The following is a 22,024-nucleotide window of genomic DNA, read 5'->3' as shown; positions in this document are numbered from 1 at the left end:
CACATCTTCAGCATTACTACTACTAATACCGATACTGCAATTGCAATAACCACATTTTCGCCAACACTCAAAAATCTTTAATGGCAGCTCCTACCATAAGTTTCATTATAGGTGTAATTGGTAACATAGTATGTATGTTGGTTTTTCTATCTCCAATGTAAGTAGTACTCAAAACCATTCTCTGTTTCCTTGGGGTTTTGTTATCTAATTATATTTAGATTTGGTTTGGTTTGATGTTGAATGAACAGAACAACGTTTAAAACTATAGTGAAGAAGAAATCAACAGGGAATTTCAAAGGGATACCGTATATCTGCACATTGTTAAGTACATCATTATGGACTTACTATGGTTTACTTAAACCTGATGGTATGCTTATTGTCACTGTTAATGGTGCTGGTGCTATTCTTCAAGCCATATATGTTACTCTTTTCATCATCTATGCGCCGAAAGACTCTAAGGTTTGTCGTACATATTTATACTGATTATTATCTTTATTTTTGTCTACAACTAAGTATGTGTTTTGGTTATGTCTGCAGATTACCCATTTGAAGTTAGTGGGGATTTTGAACGTTGGGTTTTGTGGGGCTGTACTACTAATTACATTACTTGCTACACATGGAAGTCTACGACTGACCATTGTTGGATCCATTTGTGCGGGAGTAACTTTAGGAATGTATGGTGCTCCATTAGGAGCCATGGTACGTGCGTACACAACTCCCCGATGCATATATATGTTGCAATTACTCATCCATATGCATCATGCATCTCCTTGATGTATCTTATGTTCAATTCCATTTAAGCTAACGGTATACCGATATACAGAAAAATGTGATAGCGACTAAAAGCGTGGAGTACATGCCATTTATGTTGACGTTTTTTCTATTTCTCAATGGTGGTGTTTGGTGTGTTTATTCGGTACTCGTTAAAGATTTCTTCCTTGGGGTAAGAAATTATCTATAGATCATCATTATAGTACGTACTTCGTTGTAATAGTGTGAAGGAACGATATCTCAACACTTAGTTTTGGTCTGGAAATATACGAAATGCACTAATTTTGATATGAACAATGCATGTAGGTGCCAAGTGTGATCGGTTTTGTGTTAGGATCTGTTCAGTGAATCATTTACATTATATACAGCAACAAATCAAAGTCAAAGAAATTATCAATGGAGAAACTCGAAGAAGACGGATCAGCTGATTTGGTACATGGAGTCGTAGAAATGGACAAGTACAACGAAGAGATGATGATGAAGAAAGAAAGAAGCCTAAACGAAGGAGGAAGTCTACCTAAAACAACTGTGAGTGAGTGTGTCAAAGATGATGGTGTTGCTGAGAGTAAGAAAGGTGGTGGCAGTGGTGCGGTGGTTTGAGGTTATTGTTCAGCGAGGCAGATGATATCGTGCCGGAGAGGGTTTGCGGATTAGCGGCCACGCTGCCACGGTTTCTCTGTAACTTACTTTACTTTGCGCGGGACATGTTGGTAGATATTTGTGAGTGAGAGTGTATTAGAGAAGGAATATAATTATGGCGTAACTGGGAGCACGTCGGAATGGTTTGGATTTTTACCATAAATCTTTCAGTGTAGATTCTAATGGCCTAAAAGGGAATTGGGAGGCAAAGGTAAATTTTAGACTAAGGGAAATTTTGGATCAACAACATTTTAGGTCAAAGCATTTTTAGGTTACTTAGCTAGTTTTTGATGTTGAAGTTTAGATGTTGAAGATTTATTGTTATGCATGGTTTTCTTGGTAATACTGAAATTTAATTAGGCGGGTCTGGGCAGAAATTCAACTAATGGGTTCACAAGGTTGAATTTGAGCATCATAACAAACTTAAGGCCCTATATAACACCCTTTGGGTCGACGATTTTTTTTGGGCACAACTGTTTTTTGGTAGCATGATTTGATTAGGCCATCTTCCCTATAGTTATTAGGGGTGTCCTAAAAGGTGGAGATGACTAGTTTACCCTTTAACCTAATTAAAATTATAACTAATCTACAATTTTTTCTTCCTCTATTATACAATTTTTCTTTTTCTCTTCTTCATCAATGTATGATCATCCAAACTAATCATATGCAAATCTAATCAAAATCATCAAATTTTCATCGTCGTTGATTCATTGAATTTACATCGTCGATTAATCAATCTTTTGTAAACAAACCCATCCATAAGTATTTTCCCACAAACCCATTACTTCTAATTCGTTTTTGCTTGAAATTAGAAGCAACAGTCATCAAAATAGATTGGATATAGAGGTTACAGTAATAAGTTCGGTTAGGATAATTTTGAAAAAAAGCCTAGTTTACAACCGAACTTTTAAAGGTGAAGAACACGAAGAACACTTTGGCTAAGTTTTTTTTTTGTTCCTAACCGGACGCCTGGGTTCGGTTGAGTCGCAAAAAAAATTTCAAAACCGAACTCTTCTCTGTATAGCCAAATGTTGAGTTCGGTTATATCGCAAAAATAAATTCCTAACCGAACTTTATTATGAAAACCTATATAATGAGTTCGGTTAAGTCACAATTTTTTATGCTAACTGAACGAAGAGTTCGAAAATGTTTTATAAATGTTGCGATCACGCCGAACCTATAGAATTTAAGTGTATAGAAAAACTAAGGATTCGACTGAATCACTGGTTCGTACAGATTTTGCGAACCAACCGAACTCTGTTGTTTAAAGTTCGGTTAATTACAACGAGGTCGAGTCGACTGAACCGAAAAAAACTCTATAAACTCAAGCATAGTAGTTCGGTTACATTTTTCATCAGCTAGCCGAACAAAAAAAAAATCCATTAAAGCTCTGGTTCGGTTACCTGTGTATTTTGATTTATTAACCGAACTTTCTGCATATGCAGTTCCGTTACATGTTCTTCGTATAATATAACCGAACTATGTTGACTTAGTTGAATTTTTTTCTTATAATTTTCATTTTGAAGATATTTTAGGCCATTTATAGCAACATTAACTAAGTTACAAGTATACTTTGGTACCCAAATGATGTTTTTTTCCATATTCACCCATCTCAAAATAATTTTTTTCTCCATCTTCTTCTTCTTTTTCTACTACTACTTGAATCACTCAATAATTCTACTTCTTTTTAAAAAATCATTTATTAATTTGACCCTAATCAATGATTAATTACACTTCATTACACAAAAATAATCAAGAGGGTAGTTTTGGTATTAATATAAATATGAGATAAAGGGTGACCTAGATTTACTTCTAAATGTCCTATCCAAAATAAAACAATGGTCCCCCCCCCCCAAAAAGGATGGTCCCCAAAAAATCGTTCCTTTGTGTCACGTAGTCACACTAGGATATGACTCGTGCCATAATGACACGGGGCTATGAGTTGTTTTGGTATTAGTTGTATATTTCTTTTCTTGCGAGACTACCATGAGTTGAGCGTGGGAAACTCGGGGAATGATAATCTTTTTTAAACTGAATTCGAAGCTTTGATCGATATTATTAACATCGACGGGATCGGTTTCTTGTTATATGGTGATTAGGATGTCCATATATGGATGTACACAGACATATATACACCAGAGAGTAATTTTTTTGGTGGTAAATATATCCAATGTAAGTGTGTATACTGGAATCTGCACCTAATTTCATTTATGCTTAATGAGATAACCATCCATTCACAGTTGTTGCAAACAATACCAACAAACTTGAAAACCTAAATTCCTAAGCGGGAAACTCGTACAAATTCCTTGGTGGAATAAAATTAACTTGTCGATTGTATTCCAAATTACAAATGGAGTTCAGTCATCATTTAATTAGAAAGTTATTTTTTTCGAAATTCGAAAAGTTGAATCTGAGCTGGGAACCCTTCTTTCATATACCTAAAAAGTGTTACATATGCATTAGTTTTTTGAACCGTTGAGTGTTTTTAAAAATGAATATTGACTTTGTGCTAGTGTAAATGTATAATTGGCATGGTTATACATTAATAATACTCGAAACCATGATAAAAAAGTTTAATTGGCCAGGTTAATATAATTTACAGCTAGTCATTTTACCTCCATTAAACATGTTTCATATATATGTGGTAATTAACATTCATTATTCCCTATAGTGTTCTAGATTTGAGAGACGTTACATTCTACTGTGAAGCCTCTTGAAAAAGAATGATAACTATACATTTATGGTTTAAACTAACACATGAAAATTTCCCAGCTTACAACGTCACAAAGAAAATAAAAAAATAAAAAATGTAAAACATTAAATCCTACAACATTCCCTTGGATATTAGTGATATGAAGCGTCCTTGAATCTTTCTTAGCGGTGAAAAATGATGCACCTGACGAAATTGCATACATTACATGCCAATTATGCTTTTCCTTGCAAATTGATAATACAATCTTGTTGCCTTACTAAATAGTTAAGACTCGCATCAAACAAACTACAGATCCAAATAAAAGAAATTTCCCCCTCTAATACATGAATCAATAAACTGTACATGTATATGAGAGTTTTCTTTGTCAGCATATGCGTTTGAGGCCTAGAAGTAAATAAGAGACCCGGTCTAAATACCAATGATATGAAAACTTTCAGCTTGAACTGATATTATACCTTGACCTAAGAGTACATAAGAGACCTAAAATATCCATAATTCTACAATTTGCTAGCACAAAATGAACATTACATTACATCTGAATATTAAAATATTTCTTAAATCAACTTCTACAAAGTTTAATATATTTATACATAGTTTGGTTTGTAGATATCTTAAATGAAATATAAGAAGCTCAAGTATTAGATGCATCCACGAAATAAAAGAAATGTGATGGATCAAGTATTAGTCATGGTATCTTTAGATGCAAGATCTAGATGTGTTCCTATGCACTAAGCTCTTTTGAACCAAAATAATATTTAGGAAACTCGACATCTTAGTCATGGAAATCATATATGTGCAAATAAACCACATATTCTAGCAAAACTTAGACTTGTACCTTTTTGGAATACCAAAACTTCTTCATCTTCGTCAATGATAAAATGTATGGAATGGAAATTTGTTTAGGCCTGATATATATATAGGTATAGTGACGCATCCCACAAAGAAAAAAAATTGCATCATTGTATTGCTCCCTAAACCATTTTCTTCGTTGCTTAAAAACAACGAAGAGACCTAAAACATCCATAATTCTACAATTTGCTAGAACAAAATGAACATGACATTACATCTGAATATTAAAATATTTCTTAAATCAACTTCTACAAAGTTTAATATATTTATACATAGTTTGGTTTGTAGGTATCGTAAATGAAATAAAAGAAGCTCAAGTATTAGATGCATCCAAGGAATAAAACAAATGTGATGGATCAAGTATTAGTCATGGTATCTTTAGATGCAAGATCTAGATGTGTTCCTATGCACTAAGCTCTTTTGAACCAAAATAATCTTTAGAAAACTCGACATCTTAGTCATGGAAATCACATATGTGCAAATAAACCACATATTCTAGCAAAACTTAGACTTGTACCTTTTTGGAATACCAAAACTTCTTCATATTCGTCAATGATAAAATGTATGGAATGGAAATTTGTATAGTTCCGATATATATAGGTACAGTGACGCATCCCACAAAAAAAATTGCATCATTGTATTGCTCCCTAAACCATTTTCTTCGTTGCTTAAAAACAATCTCCTGATATCAGAAAATGAAAGATTATAGGTGAGCTTCAATAATCCAGTTTTGTGTTTCTTATTTTGAGGCTTCATAAATTTCAATATTAGCAAGATGGTTGACTATGTATAGATAATTTACCTAAACAAAATCGAGATAACAAAATTCAATATTAATGAAAAGAATCAAAAAGAAATTAAATTGTATAAATGACACAAAAGTTAGGCTGGTATTGTATTATTATGCCAATATTAAACAGTACTAAGAAAATGATTCATTTCCACTAACAACAATTATCTAAATTAACCAAAAGAACAGTGAATCATACCTTGAGAATAGAGTTGTGCAAAAAATGAACCTTAGGAAAGGAATTTGATTATAAAAGGGATTAATTTAAGAGTAAAGTTAATGGAAGGTCTATTAAGAATAAAAAGAAACGGTTTAACATTAAATGGGAGGAATAACTCCCAAATAAATGACATTAAATTAATGGGCAATCAATTTAAATTCATTATATTAGGTAAAATCAATATGTGAATTAATCTGGACCCTTCTTTAAATGCCTAAAATATAGATTTAAAATGTTAAATATGTAGCTCAACCTGGACCATTCTTTATATGCCAGAAATGTAAATGATTAACTTAAATAGGTTCCTCAATCTGAGCCTTTCTTTATGTGTCCAAACTGTAGATCTCCGTCCAAAGGGATACCTTGGGAATAGAGTTGTGCAAAAAATGAACCTTAAGAAAGGAATTTCGTTATAAAAGGGATTAATTTAAGAGTAAAGTTAATGGAAGTTTTATTTAGAATAAAAAGAAACAGTTTAATATTAAATGAGAGGAATAACTCCCAAATAAATGACATTAAATTAATGGGCAATCAATTTAAATTCATTATATTAGGTAAAAATAGTAAGTGAATTAATCTGGACCCTTCTTTAAATGCCTAAAATATAGATTGAAAATCTTAAACATGTAGTTCAATTTGGACCATTCTTTATATGCCAGAAATGTAACTGAATAACTTAAATAAGTGCCTCAATCTGGGCCTTTCTTTATGTGTCCAAACTGTAGATTTCCGTCCAAAGGGATAAACACCATTGTCCCTTATAATATAGAAGATACTCACAGTGGCCCTTTTTGAGTCGTATTGCAAATATTTATCACATGATATAAAGATTTGGGGTGCCATAGATAATGTGACGTCATAAGATATACTTTTCTTTCTGTCCACGAGGTCATTTTCCTTTTATATATTTGTCCCGAGTAAGTAATTATTTACCTTTCAATACGATGATATATTATATTTTCAAAAAATTTAATGGATTGTATTTAAAGTTTTATTCTGGTGATTGTGTATTCAATAGTCATGTTTGTATCTGTTGCACATTGTTTAATTATTTTCAAACGACATAAGATTTTAAAATTTCTGGTCTCTGATTTGAGAATCACTTATAAGTTTTCTTCGCTTATCACATAACACCATAGAACCGTCAGGAAATTTCAGTATGTAAGATACTTTCTCCACCCTTTGGATAACCTCATACGACCTATAATATCTTGGTGATAACTTCAAATTTCTTCTCAATGCCAAGGATATTTGTCGGCACGCTGCAGTTTCAAGTAAACAAAGTCACCAACTTGAAAACTTCTATCTGTGCGCTTCACATCGTAAAATTTATTCATGGTTATTGTCCCACGACAAACTGTTCTCTAATTTCTTGATTATTTTTTCCCGCTCTTTAACTTTATATCAACTGCTTTAACTTTTGTAGTTCTCGGAACATAAGATAATATACAGTAAAATATTTTTAAAATAATACTCGATAATATAATAATCTCGTTAAAATAATAAAATTTTCCAGTCCCGACTCGGGTCCTTAGTGATAAAATAATATATTCGATAAAATAATAATATAATACTACATTTCAAAAGTTCTCCTTCAACATTAATAGGTACCAAATATTATATAAAATAATAATTCCATTAGGAAATAAAAAACAATTTTCATACACATGCATAAAAATTTTCTATATAAAAATCTTTTTTCATCGAAATTATTAAGATTTATTACTTTAAAAAAAAATGCACGCCGTTCTAAAAATACTCATGTTAATTTTTTTTTTTATCTTTTTCTATATTTTCCACTTTTAAAAATCTATTTAGGTATTTGTCCTAAGATACTTTGTTTTTATTTTTTTAATATGGAATTTCTCGTCTTTTTTCCAATTTTTTTTTAAATTAATAATTTTTTTTAATTAATATATTATTATTGTATGTAAAAAAAAAAGGCACCCCAAGGGTATACTATTAAGGAACAAGGTAAAGATTACAGGGAATGGTGGGCAGCCTAACAACAAGCTGAGCGCCAACACCTTTTTGAATAACAATGCCTAGCCTATAAAAAAAAGAGTTGCCTAACTTGAAGTTGGCATCATGCCTAGCCATATAATTCCTCAATCTTCTCAGAAAAGATATAGTATCTACTCCGAGATCACCCAAAGTACAAAAGGCCAAAACACAGAACCCGTAAGCATGCAAAGTGCATTTGTCCAAATATGTTTTATTCTTGCATGTGATAGCTGCGATGATAGCATGCCCAGGAGAAATGTTACGTTTCCTAGCACTTGTGAAAGGTGAAACACCAGTCACATCCATGCAAGCATCCTTACCATCTTCCCAATTATAAACCATGATGTCAGCGGGTCTAAGTTCATTCTCCGTATTGGAAAGGAAACCCAAAGAGACTTCTTTCCTAGCAGCAACCCCAGCTTTGTAGCACATATCTGCCAAGACATCTTTGACCAAATCATGTCGAAATTTAAGCCCAACCTCACTGGAACAGTGGATAGCATGGTCCCCAAAAATGTTCATAGGCATGTTGCAACAAGAACACAAACTATCTTCCTCAAAGAAAGGTCTACCCAACAGATATTGTAAGATGGCGCTGAACTGTCTAGGTCCAACAACCTGATTAAGTACGGGGATGGGAATAACCTTAAGAAAATCCATAGCGTGCTCATCTCTATTACATTGCCACAGGGTTGCTTCACGCGATGAAAGAGAGTAACTAGTTGGTATCTTTTCTTTGACAACACCAAAATGAATAACTGCCAAGGACTTCATGAAATGGTGGGTGGGGGGGTATCATTGATATTGAATCTAGAAGAGAGACCACAAGTTTGAGTAAAAAAACTGTAAAGCGTGCTGATAGCTGAGGCAAGGATCTGAAGCATCCGGAAAATTCAGGATCTTGTTCTTTAGGTGTTGAGATTGAGCATGAGATGCTAGGTAACAAAACATACCTGTATCAGCCATTGTAAGCACTCCAAGACCACCGTCTTTAATAGGGAGATTAGCAAGCATTTGCTGAACCAAGCCAAAACCCGCACCATCAACAACTATTAAACGACGTAAATATTGCATGACATGCCTATCAAAACGTACGATCCGTAGCAAGCTGAATAGATTTGGGACATGTTATTCGGAGGGTGAAATACAACCTAGAAGCCCCTGTGTAATTACGTAAAAGAAATAATTCACATTGAGGGTCTTGTAGTTCCTGTATTTTGCTCATAAGCTGAATAGTAGTACCCACCCTTTTCAGCACCATGTTACTGCAAAACTCCGAATTTAAACTGACCGGCCCACCAAGGAGTTTAACACCATTCGCATGCTTACCAATATTATGAGGGAAAGCAGACTCAATATATCTTCTTGGATCATATGATGGCCAAAAAATTTCCGTCTTCGAGATATTCAAATGCAATCCATAGCTAGGACCTTCCTCATGTATAATTTTCAGATCCTTAGACACTTCCATTGTATCGCCTGCAATGGTGTCATCGTCTAGGTACCAAGCATGGAGGTCTAAGGTGCATTGGGCATCAATCTTCTCAACAAGGAGATGGAGAGCTAGTGCAAACAAGAGGGGACCAAGGGGGTCACCCTGTTGAACACCTTGGGCCGGAGAAAGCACTGAATCCTGGTAATAGAGCCTAGCTGGTTTTGCATAACAAAACTCAACCCAATTAACAATATTCGTACAACGGGATCTTACCTCCCTTATGATGGTGGACGTGTCAACAAGATTAAACGCGTTCGAAAAGTCTATAAGCAACAAAACACGGGAAGTGTCATCACCCTTCAACTCAAGCAATCTATTGGCAGAGTGCAAGATGCCTTCGCCACCACATGGAATGCCAACACCAAATTGGTACTTGCCTAGATATGATGTCATTTCCTTGCACGCTGCCGTATCGGCCAATTTTGAGCATAGTCTCCTCCATATAGTTCCCACAATGATTGGTCTTAACCCACCACCAGGTTTAAGCGGCGGAGTTAAGGGGGAACTGGCCACAAAATCACCTAGAATGGGAGGACACTTCCCTGCCATCCACAGATTCACAACACCTGTTATGGAGACAAGTAATTCATCAGCAACGGAAGCTCCAGCACCACTCATAACATCTAATAGGTGTTGAGCTCTAAGACCGTCCCTCCCGCACGAAGTTCCTTCGGGAAAATTCTTAAGAGCCAACAGAACATCCTTTATACTGACAGAAAGTGCAGTTGCAGCGACTCCTTCAGCTGGTATGTGAGGCAGGCGTGCGGGGGGATGCTTTTGCTGAAGTTCGAAGAGTGTATCAGGGGAAGAAAGAGCTACACCATTGGAGGAAAGTACCCTGATGGCCGCGGTATAATGTATGTATTCCAACTTCCTCTTACATGCCAGCAAATTAGGATTTATCTTTTTCTTATTCGAACGCTATCTGGGAATTTTCTTAGGAACGGCCAATAACTGTTGGGTCAGGTTGAAACAACCAGCTTGTTCTTTCCAACACAATAACGCCTTGTTGATTGCAATCATCTGTAGTTTCCTCCGGTTGACTGAACGTTCTTCCATTGAGCTTTTAGGTTCGTATAAGCTCAGGGTGCAGGTAGGCAATAACTGTAATTGTATCCAAGAAGCTATGTTATTAAGATTTACAATGACAAGATCAAGAGCATACTTTAAGGTGCGTGAGAAGTGTAACCTTCTAGGAGGCGGAATACTAACAGTAGTAGGGATTTGTCTCAGTAGCACACTGTTAAGCAAATCCACAGTGAGTCCAGCAAGATCTTCACCAACACCTGGAGTACAAGTTACAACATTCTCTACCATGTCTGGAACCTCAGTCTGTGGTTTCTCAACCCCATGAATGAGAAAATCAACTCCAAGGCCATTGAATGGACCTGAGATGACTTTCGTAGGGTGAGCTTTCGAACAGTCCATTTTCCATGCATGAATACTCAGACATTTGATGCACAACCATCCCTGCATATCATTCAAAACACTTTCCCAGGCAGCAAAACAGGCGTGATTGGTTTTGATCCTTTCTTTGCAGACCTCCTTGCGACACTCAATAGGGAAGTGTATATTTTTCAAATGTCTATAGATGGCACTCTTATCATATCCGTTATCCCCAACACCTCCAATACAACCATCGTAGTTTTTAAAAGGACAATTGATCTTGTCACTCTGCGAAAATGAAACACAGGATAAAGCTTGAGATGAGGCATTGAAGGTTAAAGGAGAAACGAGAGATGGATTTGTGGCTTGTGGTTGGTGTTTTCCAAAGATTTGAAGAGGTTGAAGAACGATTTCTTGCTTATCAGAAAAACAAGTAGTGCAAAAACAGAAAACTTGAAAATGAGAGAAACCCTAAAAAAAAGGCATCAGTGGAAACATAAAAATAATAATAACGATAAGGGGAGCAGGATTAGATGATTAACATTATGAAAAAACCAGGAATCAAGGGAGAACAATTAATCCAGGCTTCCAATCACCGGAAAGTCTTCTCAGAATCGCCAGACACTCTCTCACCTTGGAAATATTATTATTATATTGTATGTAATAAAATAATAAATTATTATTTTGTCGATTAAATAATATCTCTTTAAAATAATATGATTTTGGTGGTCCCAAGCCTATTATTTTATAAATGTTTTACTGTAGTAGGGACTGGCTTGCCATAAACTATTATTTTATGAAGTTTTTTTGGTTGAGGAATGCACATTACTATTGTAATAGTACTCAACCCAAGAAATCCATCTCACGCGTTATTTAGGTATGTGACTTGTAAAACACATGAGGTATATTTCCATTGTCCTATTTATGACTTCCGTTTCTCCGTCAGTATGTGGACAGTAAGCAAAACTATACTTAAAACGCATGTTCTCTGCAACTTGAATTACTCTTCCCAAAAAACACTGGTAACGACTGGATCTCTATCGCAAACAATTAATGCTATGATGTGGCTTGCCATACTGTTTAAGGATATATGGAATGTGCTCAAAATATACTTGACTTAGAGTGGCATCATTGTAAGGATGGGAAATTAGAGTGAAGCGAGTGTTAGAGCATTACTCGATAGGACACACCAATTGTTGATGTCAAGTTTGGTTATCATATTTTAACTCCAAAACTCGAATTGATGCTCGATTAAATTACTAGGTTAGACTAGAACATTAGAAATGTTGAGAAAAAGTCGTGTTACTCTGAAGATGTATCAACATCAACGTACACATCATCCTTCTATTCAAGGTTAGTAATACAAATTTGACTTGTTTCCATTTCTATCTACGTTTCTTTCAAGTCGTTTAAATTGAAAAGATAACATACGAAGTTATATATATATATATGCATCTCTAGTATTGGTGTCTACATCATTACTTTATGATCAAAGTGCCAAGGAAGTATATACTAGTTGTTTCATAGAACTTTGGTATATTGGATTACGAAGTATAATGTTTATCTTTTGAACTTAGTAAATACGACTCTTAGAGCATTGCTCAGTCGAACTCGCATGCTTTGCTATCTCAAGCATGTTTGTCAATGTTAGTGATCAAAACTATAAGTCTTGATTTCTAGTCTATTATAGCTAAGTCTCGGACTAGGATAGAAAGTGTAGTTGAGCTTAAGGACTTCATGGAGATTCATCATACAAGTAGAAGAACTACTCAAGGAACCGGTGGAACTTCTCGACAAAAAGGTATGTGAAGACTTGAACTTATCTGTCACTCAAAAGTCTATATACTCTATCTCCTACTTCTTGAGACAGAAAGTCGTATGCTATATATATAGACTTAGATTATACACATTTGGTATTTCGAGCCGAGTATACCTCGCCTATCTATATCTCGAAATATGTGTTGGTAAGCTTTTCGCTTCGACCAAGTTTATCTTTACCTAGTGACGAAAGTCATGATATGTTTCAATCATCATGAAAATTGCTTTGACGAGAAATAGTGTAACAACCATATAACGTCCTCTAAGAATGTTTCAATGATTGAAATGAGAGTTTAGATTACATAACCAATGATGGACATAAGCATTGTTGTGGAAACACATTTACGTATAAGTCCTATTCCTTGAACCAAAGTTTGCGAACTTTGTTGATCAAGAGAAACCGGAAGAATGGCTTGTTGCCAAGTCCTCGAACTCAGTCCACGAACTGCCGAACTTCTCATCCCGAGAAATTCTACTGGAGATGACAAACTAGTTGCGTGAGTACCGGACTGCGAACCGGCAAAAGGTCTCTTGACGAGATTTTCTCCTGGAGTTTGTAAACTCTGCCGGTTGCTTAAGTCCGCGAACCTAGTATGTGAACTTAAGAAGGTTATATATCTGAAGATGATTTCTGAACTTAAACTTTAAAAAGACTAAGGAATGCAGTTTGCAAACCGTGGCTATAAAAGTTCATGAACCGATTCAAGTGAATCAAATCATCTTTGCTTCAATTGTGTCTTGTGTAGTTACAAAAGATTTCCTTGCAATTGAACAACTCTCTAACTAGTTCATTTGAGTCATTTGAACTAGTTATGGTGAAGAAGAACATAGCCGATATGAAATACTCATATGGCTAACCTTTTGGTTAACTATTTTTGAACCAATAATGTACACGTTTGGGTACGGTTAAAAAACCTAGAAGCTTGCAGTTCATTTGTGTATAAAAAGCTAAGTTTTCGATCTAACGGTTGAGAAATATTAGCTTGAATCTAAATCAGGTTTTCATCTAACGGTGAATATTGATTTCTTTGTTACCAAGGAAAAACCCTGAATTGAAAGACTATATAAAGGAGACATCTAGTATTGTGCAAAACTAATCCCCACAACTTGCGTGGGATACTAGTTTGCACACTAGAGTCGGTTCTCCTTTAACCTTTGGTTTTCTTCTTCTAAAACCAGGTTAACGACTTAAAGACTTCATTTGGATTGTGAAGCCAGACCGATACTACGTTATCGTATTTGTGTGATCTGATCTTACATATTCTATCGTACGAGTACAATCAGATTGATTGGCTTGAGATTTGATATCTCCGATAGGCAAGATATAAAAAGTAATCACAAACATCTTTGTCTCATTGTTTGTGATTCCACAACATCTTGTTTCGCTACCATACGATTAAGATTGTTGTGAGGTGATTGATTTATCTAGGCTGTTCTTCGGGAATATAAGAACGGATTATCAATTGGTTCATGTTCACCTTGACTATTATCAAAAGACGGAACATAAACTTTAGGGTTTTTCTGTGGGAGACAGATTGATCCTTTGATAGACTTGTCTGTGTGAGACAGATATGTTTATTGTCAAAGCCTGCGATTTTGGGTCGTAGTAACTCTTAGTTGTGGGTGAGATCATCTAAAGGAATCAAGTGCGCAGTATCCTGCTGGGATCAGAGGCGTAGGGAGTACAACGGTACCTTGGATCAGTGGGAGACTAATTGGGGTTCAACTACAGTCCAGTCCGAAGTTAGCTTGGAGTAGTGTGAGAGTCCAAATCTTTTTCTCGGGTTTAACTGAACCCGTTAACCAAAATGTTGTATTCACATTTCCTTTACTCTAGTACTGTATGCCTCTTAACACCTTTAGGTTGCCCCAAACAGTAAATGTGAGTATCCACATAGAAATCCTGCCTTATATTAAATCTATGAGTGCCTAAATAGATATGCATGTAGCTAGCCACGTTTCTACACATTTACTTACTCTTCTCGTTGATGTACGCGTGGGCGTGTTCTGTTTTATAAACGAGGAACACCAACTCTTCTTGGGGGAGAAGTAGGTTTTGGTTTTTCCCTTTCCTGCTGGATCCTTACCAAATTAAGAGTGTCTTTACTTTCTGCTTCCTCATGAGATCTTTGTTAACGAAACCACAGTTTGTGGGAGAGATCATTTTAGTAACTTAGAAAAAAAAATATGGAATATGTGTACGGGCTTGTAAGAAGTTTTGAGTTTAAGTTTCTCATGGATTTTGGTAGGGTGCTTGAGTGCGACAAAACCATGGAAAAGTTGATACTGAAAATTGGATATTCTTAATCTCGAGTTAGACGAGTTTTAAGGAGTTTTGGGTTGGTTTGTGCCTAGAATTGGTTAGATTTTGGGAGAAGTTTGCTACCAGAGAAACCACAAGAATTGGATTTTGTTTGCTGTTGTGTTTTGATGTCTTGGATGAAATCGGTGGTAGGAGGATAGATAGGTTGTTGTTCAAATCGAGATTTCAGGTGAAAAACTACCATATGAACTCAATTAGTCCAAGGCAAACACAGCTCTCCACAACAACAAATCTGCACTCCAAATGTTTGATAAACTTCCTGAAAGAAAGAAAGAAAGAAAGGTTTAAGTTTCTTATCACTATGTTTTCATGAATTTTGGTGTTTTATAAGTTTTATGTGTTATGGGTTTCTGTCTAGTACCTCTCTTGATTTTAAGTGATTGTTGATGCCTATCCATAATATGGTTTCAATGTTTTGGTGCATGATTATAAGGATATGATAATATAGATGAAATGGGTTTGCTTAATCTTTTGTTCATTATTTAGGTTTCCATATATCATGTTCGTTTGCGTCATGCACTTCACTTCAGTAATATGATTTGATGGAATTAGTGTATCTTGTTTGTTTGCAAAGAATGCATGAGGTGTCAGATCGAAACAGAGTAGGCTATCTACATTCTCATGGATTGTTGTATAAGTTCATATGATTTATGGATGGGGTGAAGAATCAGTGAAGTTAAGCCACTCTTCCTCCACAATTTATTATTGTTTTTATTTGAGTTCCAGCGTTAGAAGTGCGTTGAAACTTAGTTTAGGTGATGAAACCTTAGCTTGAGTCGCGAATCTGTTATCCTGAATCTGGGACTTATGAACTGTTGGAGCCATAAACTAAGATCTAACCGTTATCATTAAGTGAATTTTTAATATGTTATGCTTAAATATGTCAGTAAAATGAGGTTCAAATTTCAGGATGATCAGGTTAGGAGAAGTAGTTCAAATTGTCGTAGTACAGAGAAACATTTGCACAGAATTTTCATAACGTGGCAGAGTTCTTGAGATTAAAATGAGGCACTTAAACTTCATGTAATTATCTGATTTTTGGATGAGATGAACCCATTTTGGTTATGGTTCAGCAGTAAAAATTTCAAAACAAATGGATTCTTTCTACAGCTGTGCATGTTGAAATTCAGTTTCGTTTGAGCATATAAAATCGATAGTAATTTGATATCTTATCGTTACTCTTCTCTCAATTTTTTTGTAAGACATCTTTATTATGCTTATTAATGAGTGGTGAAAATTGCAATATGAACTGATCAGCATACATTGTGATTTTGACAAGAACAGTAGGCGGTTTAGGTGTGTGCTTGCAGGCTATATTTGCGCTATATGTGCAGTCCGGAGTATGATGCTGCTATCCTTTCAATTCCTTAATTAAGCTTAGATATGATTGATAAGAAGTTACCTTTTTATAAATGAATTTGGTTGAGTACTATGTAGTGTACTTGTTGTTTCCTACTGCTTGGTGAAGGAGTAGTTGTTTTGCATCGGTTCAACAGTCTTATTGAATTGTTGGGATATTTTCTCACTACAGCTTAAACATTAAAAAATTTTTAGCACTAAATTGGTTGTTGATTTCCGGTTTAGGTTGTAAGATTTCTGAAATGGATATATGCATATTTTTTTAGAATTTTGCAAAGGTGATTACTATGGGACGTGGGTTGTAGGTATTATGTTCGTTGACTAGATAATGATTTAGCATGCACAAAGCGTTTCTATATTGCCAGATCCATCATTTCTTTTATGAAGTAACATGCATCTCTTTAAATAATGTGTAGTTAAGCAAGAAAGGATAGGTTTGAACTTCAAAGATAGATGGATATTTGTATTTATCTGCTTATGGTAAATAAGAAGTTTACTTGATATTTGATAGAGATAGTTGCTAGTATTGTAGGCATTTCATACTGTCTAATTAATAATGACGAACTATGGTCGTGCTTGATCCCTTCGAGCAACGGAGAGGGTACGTAAGCAGCCGTTATGCGGTTCAGCACAACTATGGAAGGTTGTTCATATCATCTGAAAGTGTTGGTTGCTTCTTGACAGTTCATACCATCTATTCGGAGATGATTGCAACCCTAGCAGTTTATAAAATGTTTTGGTAAGAGGTAGTTGCAGTACTGGCTGTTCATACTACCTAATAATGAGATGATGGTTGCGTCTTCGAGATAATTCATACCATTTGATAACCATACAGTCTGTGAGACAAGAGATGATTATTACCATTCAAGGTAATTCATATCATCTGCCTCGGCTAGTGAGTTAGGCAATGGTTATTATCGTGCGAGGTAACTTATATCATCTGAAAAGGAATGGGTACTGCAAGGCAGTTCATACCATCTACTGGGCCATAATTGGCACCCCCACTATATCTAGATGAACCGTCTGGGACGGTGAGATTGTCAGGCCCACTGGGGCACCCCATCTATGGGTGGATACCCGGAAGATCGTTGCGGCAACGATGGCTGGTAACCAGAACTACCCTGACATTGGCACTGGCCATTCCTCATCCGTCTGATGTGGTGTGTGTTGTCAGGCCCACTGGGACACCCCACCACCTCGGTGGCTACCCGGAAGACCATTGGCACTGGCCGATGGTGGCTGGTATCCATAACTACTCTGACAATTATGACATTTACTTGACCCTCAATCGAATTGATCCGAAATTTTGAAAGTCTAGTTTCTTGAGTGGCATATCAGAGAGTCGGAGCTGGACAAGCGGGTCGTAACTCGACCCGTTGGAAGCAAAAATTCTTTGGTCTGCTACAAGTAGGCTAGTGTCTGTAGCGGTTTAATACAGTGTGTGTTCAATCTGGACTAGGTCCGGGGGTTTTTATGCATTTACAGTTTCCTCGTTAACAAAATTTCTGGTGTATGTGTTATTTCAATTTCCGCATTATATTGTTTTATCTTTATAATTGAAATAATTCAGGTTGTGTGTTAGATCAATCAATTGGAGAATCCGACCTAACGGTTGTTGATTGATATTGATTGACACTTAGATATTGGTCTTTGGTACCATCCAAGTTGTTCCTTGTATTTGATTAGCACTTGCAGTTTCTGTTTGAGGAAATCAAGAGAGAGAGAGATATAAACTCGTTGATATACATTTAATTGATTGAGTCTTGTTGATTCTCTTAAAAATATATTCGAGTTTGTCCATACATATTGCTAAGAGAAATATTGGGTGGTGTTGTTAGACCCCCTCTTTTTTCAATTGGTATCAGAGCAGGCAAACACGTTTAAGACCTTATAAGTATGTATTTGTACCGATCTGACTCTAGGGACAGAGATGCTATATCTATTAACGTACCACCAGTCTTCGATGCCTCTAATTACTTATGGTGGAAGTTGGGAAGTTGGAGATGTAAATGTTCCCAAACCTATTGGTGAATACACACCTGTTGAGATAAATGCTGCAAAGCAAAATTCCGACGATTTGAATGCTATCATACATGCCATTACCCCAAATCTTCAGCACAATGTGTCTAATTGCACTCGGTCTAAAGATGCTTGGGATATCTTAGAAACTGTATTCGAAGGTAACTCCAGTGAAAAGGAAGCTAGGCTTCAAAACCTTAATTCCGATTGGGAGAACCTTCGTATGGAAGATGAAGATACGTTTGATGAGTTTAACCACAAAGTGTATGAGATTGTTAATGCATCGTTTGCATTGGGTAAGACTATTCCTGAAAAGGACATTGTGATGAAAATTCTCAGATCCCTGCCATCTAGAAACGAGCCTAAGAAGCATGCCATCGTTGAGGGAAATAACCTTGATAATCTTTCCAGAAATACATTGATTGGAAAGCTAAAGATCTTTGATCATGAGCATACATCCAAAATCGGAAAGGATGTTGCCTTTAAAGCACAGAGGAACACTAAATTACTTGATAAAAGTAAAAGTGTTTATGTCTCTGAGGATGATCAGTCTGATGATGATTTTTCGGATGAAGATCTTGAAAAGTCAGTCTCCTTGATCACAAGACAGTTTAGGGATCTTCTATTGAAGAGAAGTAAACGGTTTTCAAGAGACAAACCTAGGTCGTCAGATAAACCTCACAATCGCGTCCCTCCTAAAAACAGGGATGCTGACGAGGCTGATGACGAGGATATGCCACAGTGCTTTAAGTGTAAAGGTTTTGGCCATTTTGCAAACGAGTACCCAAATAGTAGAAAATACACTGGGAACAAAGGTCTTGCTGTAACACTTGATGAGATGTCTGAGATCTATGATTCTGATGAAGACAGGAAATCAAGTGTCGGTCTTCTATGTGAAAATATTGATTTTGATAATTGTAGCAACACATATATCAACCTTGATGGTTTCGGTGAAGAGGAGAATCCAATCAAGCTGGAAGAATCAATTGACTCATCCTTTGGAAACGCTGGTTTTAATGTTTGAGGATCCACTATGTGTCTAGCTGCGTTCACACCACAGATGCCTGAATACTATCCAAGTTTGATGTGCTCGTTTTGTTCTCAGAAGGTTCATGAACTATCAATATGGTACAAGTACAAGCATCAAGTGAGGCACGCCAACAAACTTCAACGAAAAGAAAATCGATTGGCAAGGAAGCTTAAACTTGCCCAGAAGACTGCTGAGGTATGTAGGATTTTATCTTCGACTAAGAAGTTGGTTTCTAAAGACAAAATTAGACCATTAGAGAAGAAGGTATGGTCAAATCGTTTTGATATACAGAAGTCAGAGGATTCCTCTCAAGAGGAAAATGGTGGACAAATTGTTGTTCACCACAACACAAATTAATTGTGTTGTTTGGTAAATCTTGTCTCATGTGCCTGATCAAAAGAGATGAGATTGTGTACTGCTCAGGCTTCAGAAAAAGTTTTTTTTCTTAGGTTTGTGTTCCTTGTCTATCAAATAAAGTAAAGGGTTATTATCGATAATTCTACTGTTTATAGGGTTTAGAATTGGGCGTCCACGAACTTGTGTAAAAGGTTGCGAACCCTACATTATTTCCTCTCTGATATCCTTTATATATTAAGACTACTTGTTGAGATTGTTAATTCCACTCACAAAAACCAGTTGTTTATAACTGTTCTCCAAGCATCATGTCTTTGGATGGAAAAGATGTCAACATGATTGTTAAGCCATCAATCAAGGAACAAGAGAAATCTCCAGTAACTCCTTCCCTGAAAATAAAAATGAGAAATACAGGAAAGCCAAGGGCTGTCCCTTCTAACTCTCAGAAGTTTTCCTATGTTATTGATGAGTTGAAGGAAGTAAGAAAGGAGATTAGTGAAATAAAGGCTTGTGTTTTAAGATCTTTGGAAATTCAGAAAGTCCTGGTTCGACATCATCAGCCAAGAAGGTTTGTTGGTATTGACTCATTCTTCCACGAACCTTATATTCCAATGGCTGTTGACGACAAGGAGTTCGGGAATGATAAATAATTTATCAAATACATTGTTGCCTAGTATGTCTTCTTTTTGATTTAATTGGAAGAATAACTAGTGCTTTGAATAGCAATGATTGTGACTACACATATCTATTATTTTTCATCTTCTTGTATTATTTTTTAGGTTTATTGGTATTAAATTCTAAAAATATTTGGAGGATGATGTTTTTGTAGTATTAATCTTTATGATTTGTGATATTTCAACTTGTTATGGGATATGTATGTTTGTGTCCGTGAACTTGAAAGTCCCATACTTTGTCAAAAGTAAAGTCGTCCGTGTTCGGTATTCACGTACTGGTAAAAGGATGAATGGACTTTTGACAAATACAAAAGTTATTGTCAGTTATGTTGATGGAAGATAGGTTAAAATCTTTTGTTTTCAAGGATTATGTCTATTATTTTTGTTATGCAAATAATGATTGAAGATAGAATGAATCCTTGTGTATTCCGCAGTATTGATCATCCCTGATCCATATTCGTATGTATTACTGTGAGGCTATGTAATGTGTATTATGTTGAGAACGATACAACCAAGTTGATTATTTTCTATTAGCTTTGTTGGTTGTTCCGTAAGGTACTTTATGTTGAGCATTTTGAACTAAATTAATCATCTTGTTTGGTTATTTAGTTATTGCTCCGTAAGTTTTCTTATGTCGAGCAAAACAATTGACAATTAAATTGATTACTTTCGCAATTAGTTTGGTTGTGTATTCCAATTAGATTAATTATGGGTTCTCTTGTAATTAATCTAGTTGAGTATTTTTGTGTCTCCATGAGTTTTCTTATATTGAGCACAAACAATTAAATTGATCACTTTTTGTGTTTGATTTGGTTGTATATACCAATTAAATTAGTCACGGGTTTTACTTGTGATTAATTTGATTGAGTTTTTGGATATAAAAAATCATTCTTATCGTTTTTGGTGTCCAATAAAATCCTTCTTTTCTTTTGAAATTAAGGTCGCTATTGTTGTTCTTTCGGGAATGACATCAAATGGGTGAGAGTTCTTTTAAACTTGTGCTTAATGGTCATATCTTGAGGGGTGTGCGGCTGTGGAATTTTAGAGGAGTTATCTTGGAGATTATAGCTAAGTCTCGGACTAGGATAGAAAGTGTAGTTGATCTCAAGGACTTCATGGAGATTCATCATACAAGTAGAAGAACTACTCAAGGAACCGGTGGAACTTCTCGACAAAAAGGTATGTGAAGACTTGAACTTATCTGTCACTCAAAAGTCTATATACTCTATCTCCTACTTATTGAGACAAAAAGTCGTATGCTATATATATAGACTTAGATTATACACATTTGGTATTTCGAGCCGAGTATACATCGCCTATCTATATCTCGAAATATGTGTTGGTAAGCTTTTTGCTTCGACCAAGTGTATCTTTACCTAGTGACGAAAGTCATGATATGTTTCAATCATCATGAAAATTGCTTTGACGAGAAATGGTGTAACAACTATATAACGTCCTCTAAGAATGTTTCAATGATTGAAATGAGAGTTTAGATTACATAACCAATGATGGACATAAGCATTGTTGTGGAAACACATTTATGTATAAGTCATATTCCTTGAACCAAAGTTTGCGAACTT

General features: G+C 35.6%; 1 protein-coding gene and 1 pseudogene across 1 annotated transcript; one reads left to right on the top strand and one right to left on the bottom strand.

The window, feature by feature from the left end:
• Positions 1-1,898, top strand: LOC113360878 (annotated as a pseudogene).
• Positions 1,899-7,944: 6,046 nt separating this feature from the next.
• LOC113358943 lies at positions 7,945-10,909 on the bottom strand. The gene is made up of 4 exons (XM_026602653.1): positions 10,459-10,909; positions 9,178-10,296; positions 8,940-9,035; positions 7,945-8,744 (listed from the first exon to the last, which is right to left on the bottom strand). The coding sequence occupies exons 1-4, from the start codon at positions 10,907-10,909 to the stop codon at positions 7,945-7,947; spliced, it is 2,466 nt and encodes an 821-aa protein (XP_026458438.1).
• Between the last annotated feature and the right edge of the window lie 11,115 nt (positions 10,910-22,024).

This window comes from Papaver somniferum, chromosome 3 (assembly GCF_003573695.1).
Source record: "Papaver somniferum cultivar HN1 chromosome 3, ASM357369v1, whole genome shotgun sequence".
Taxonomy (NCBI): Eukaryota; Viridiplantae; Streptophyta; class Magnoliopsida; order Ranunculales; family Papaveraceae; genus Papaver; species Papaver somniferum.
The sequence above is the reverse complement of the archived record's forward strand: the minus strand, read 5'-3'. Positions and strand labels throughout refer to the sequence as shown.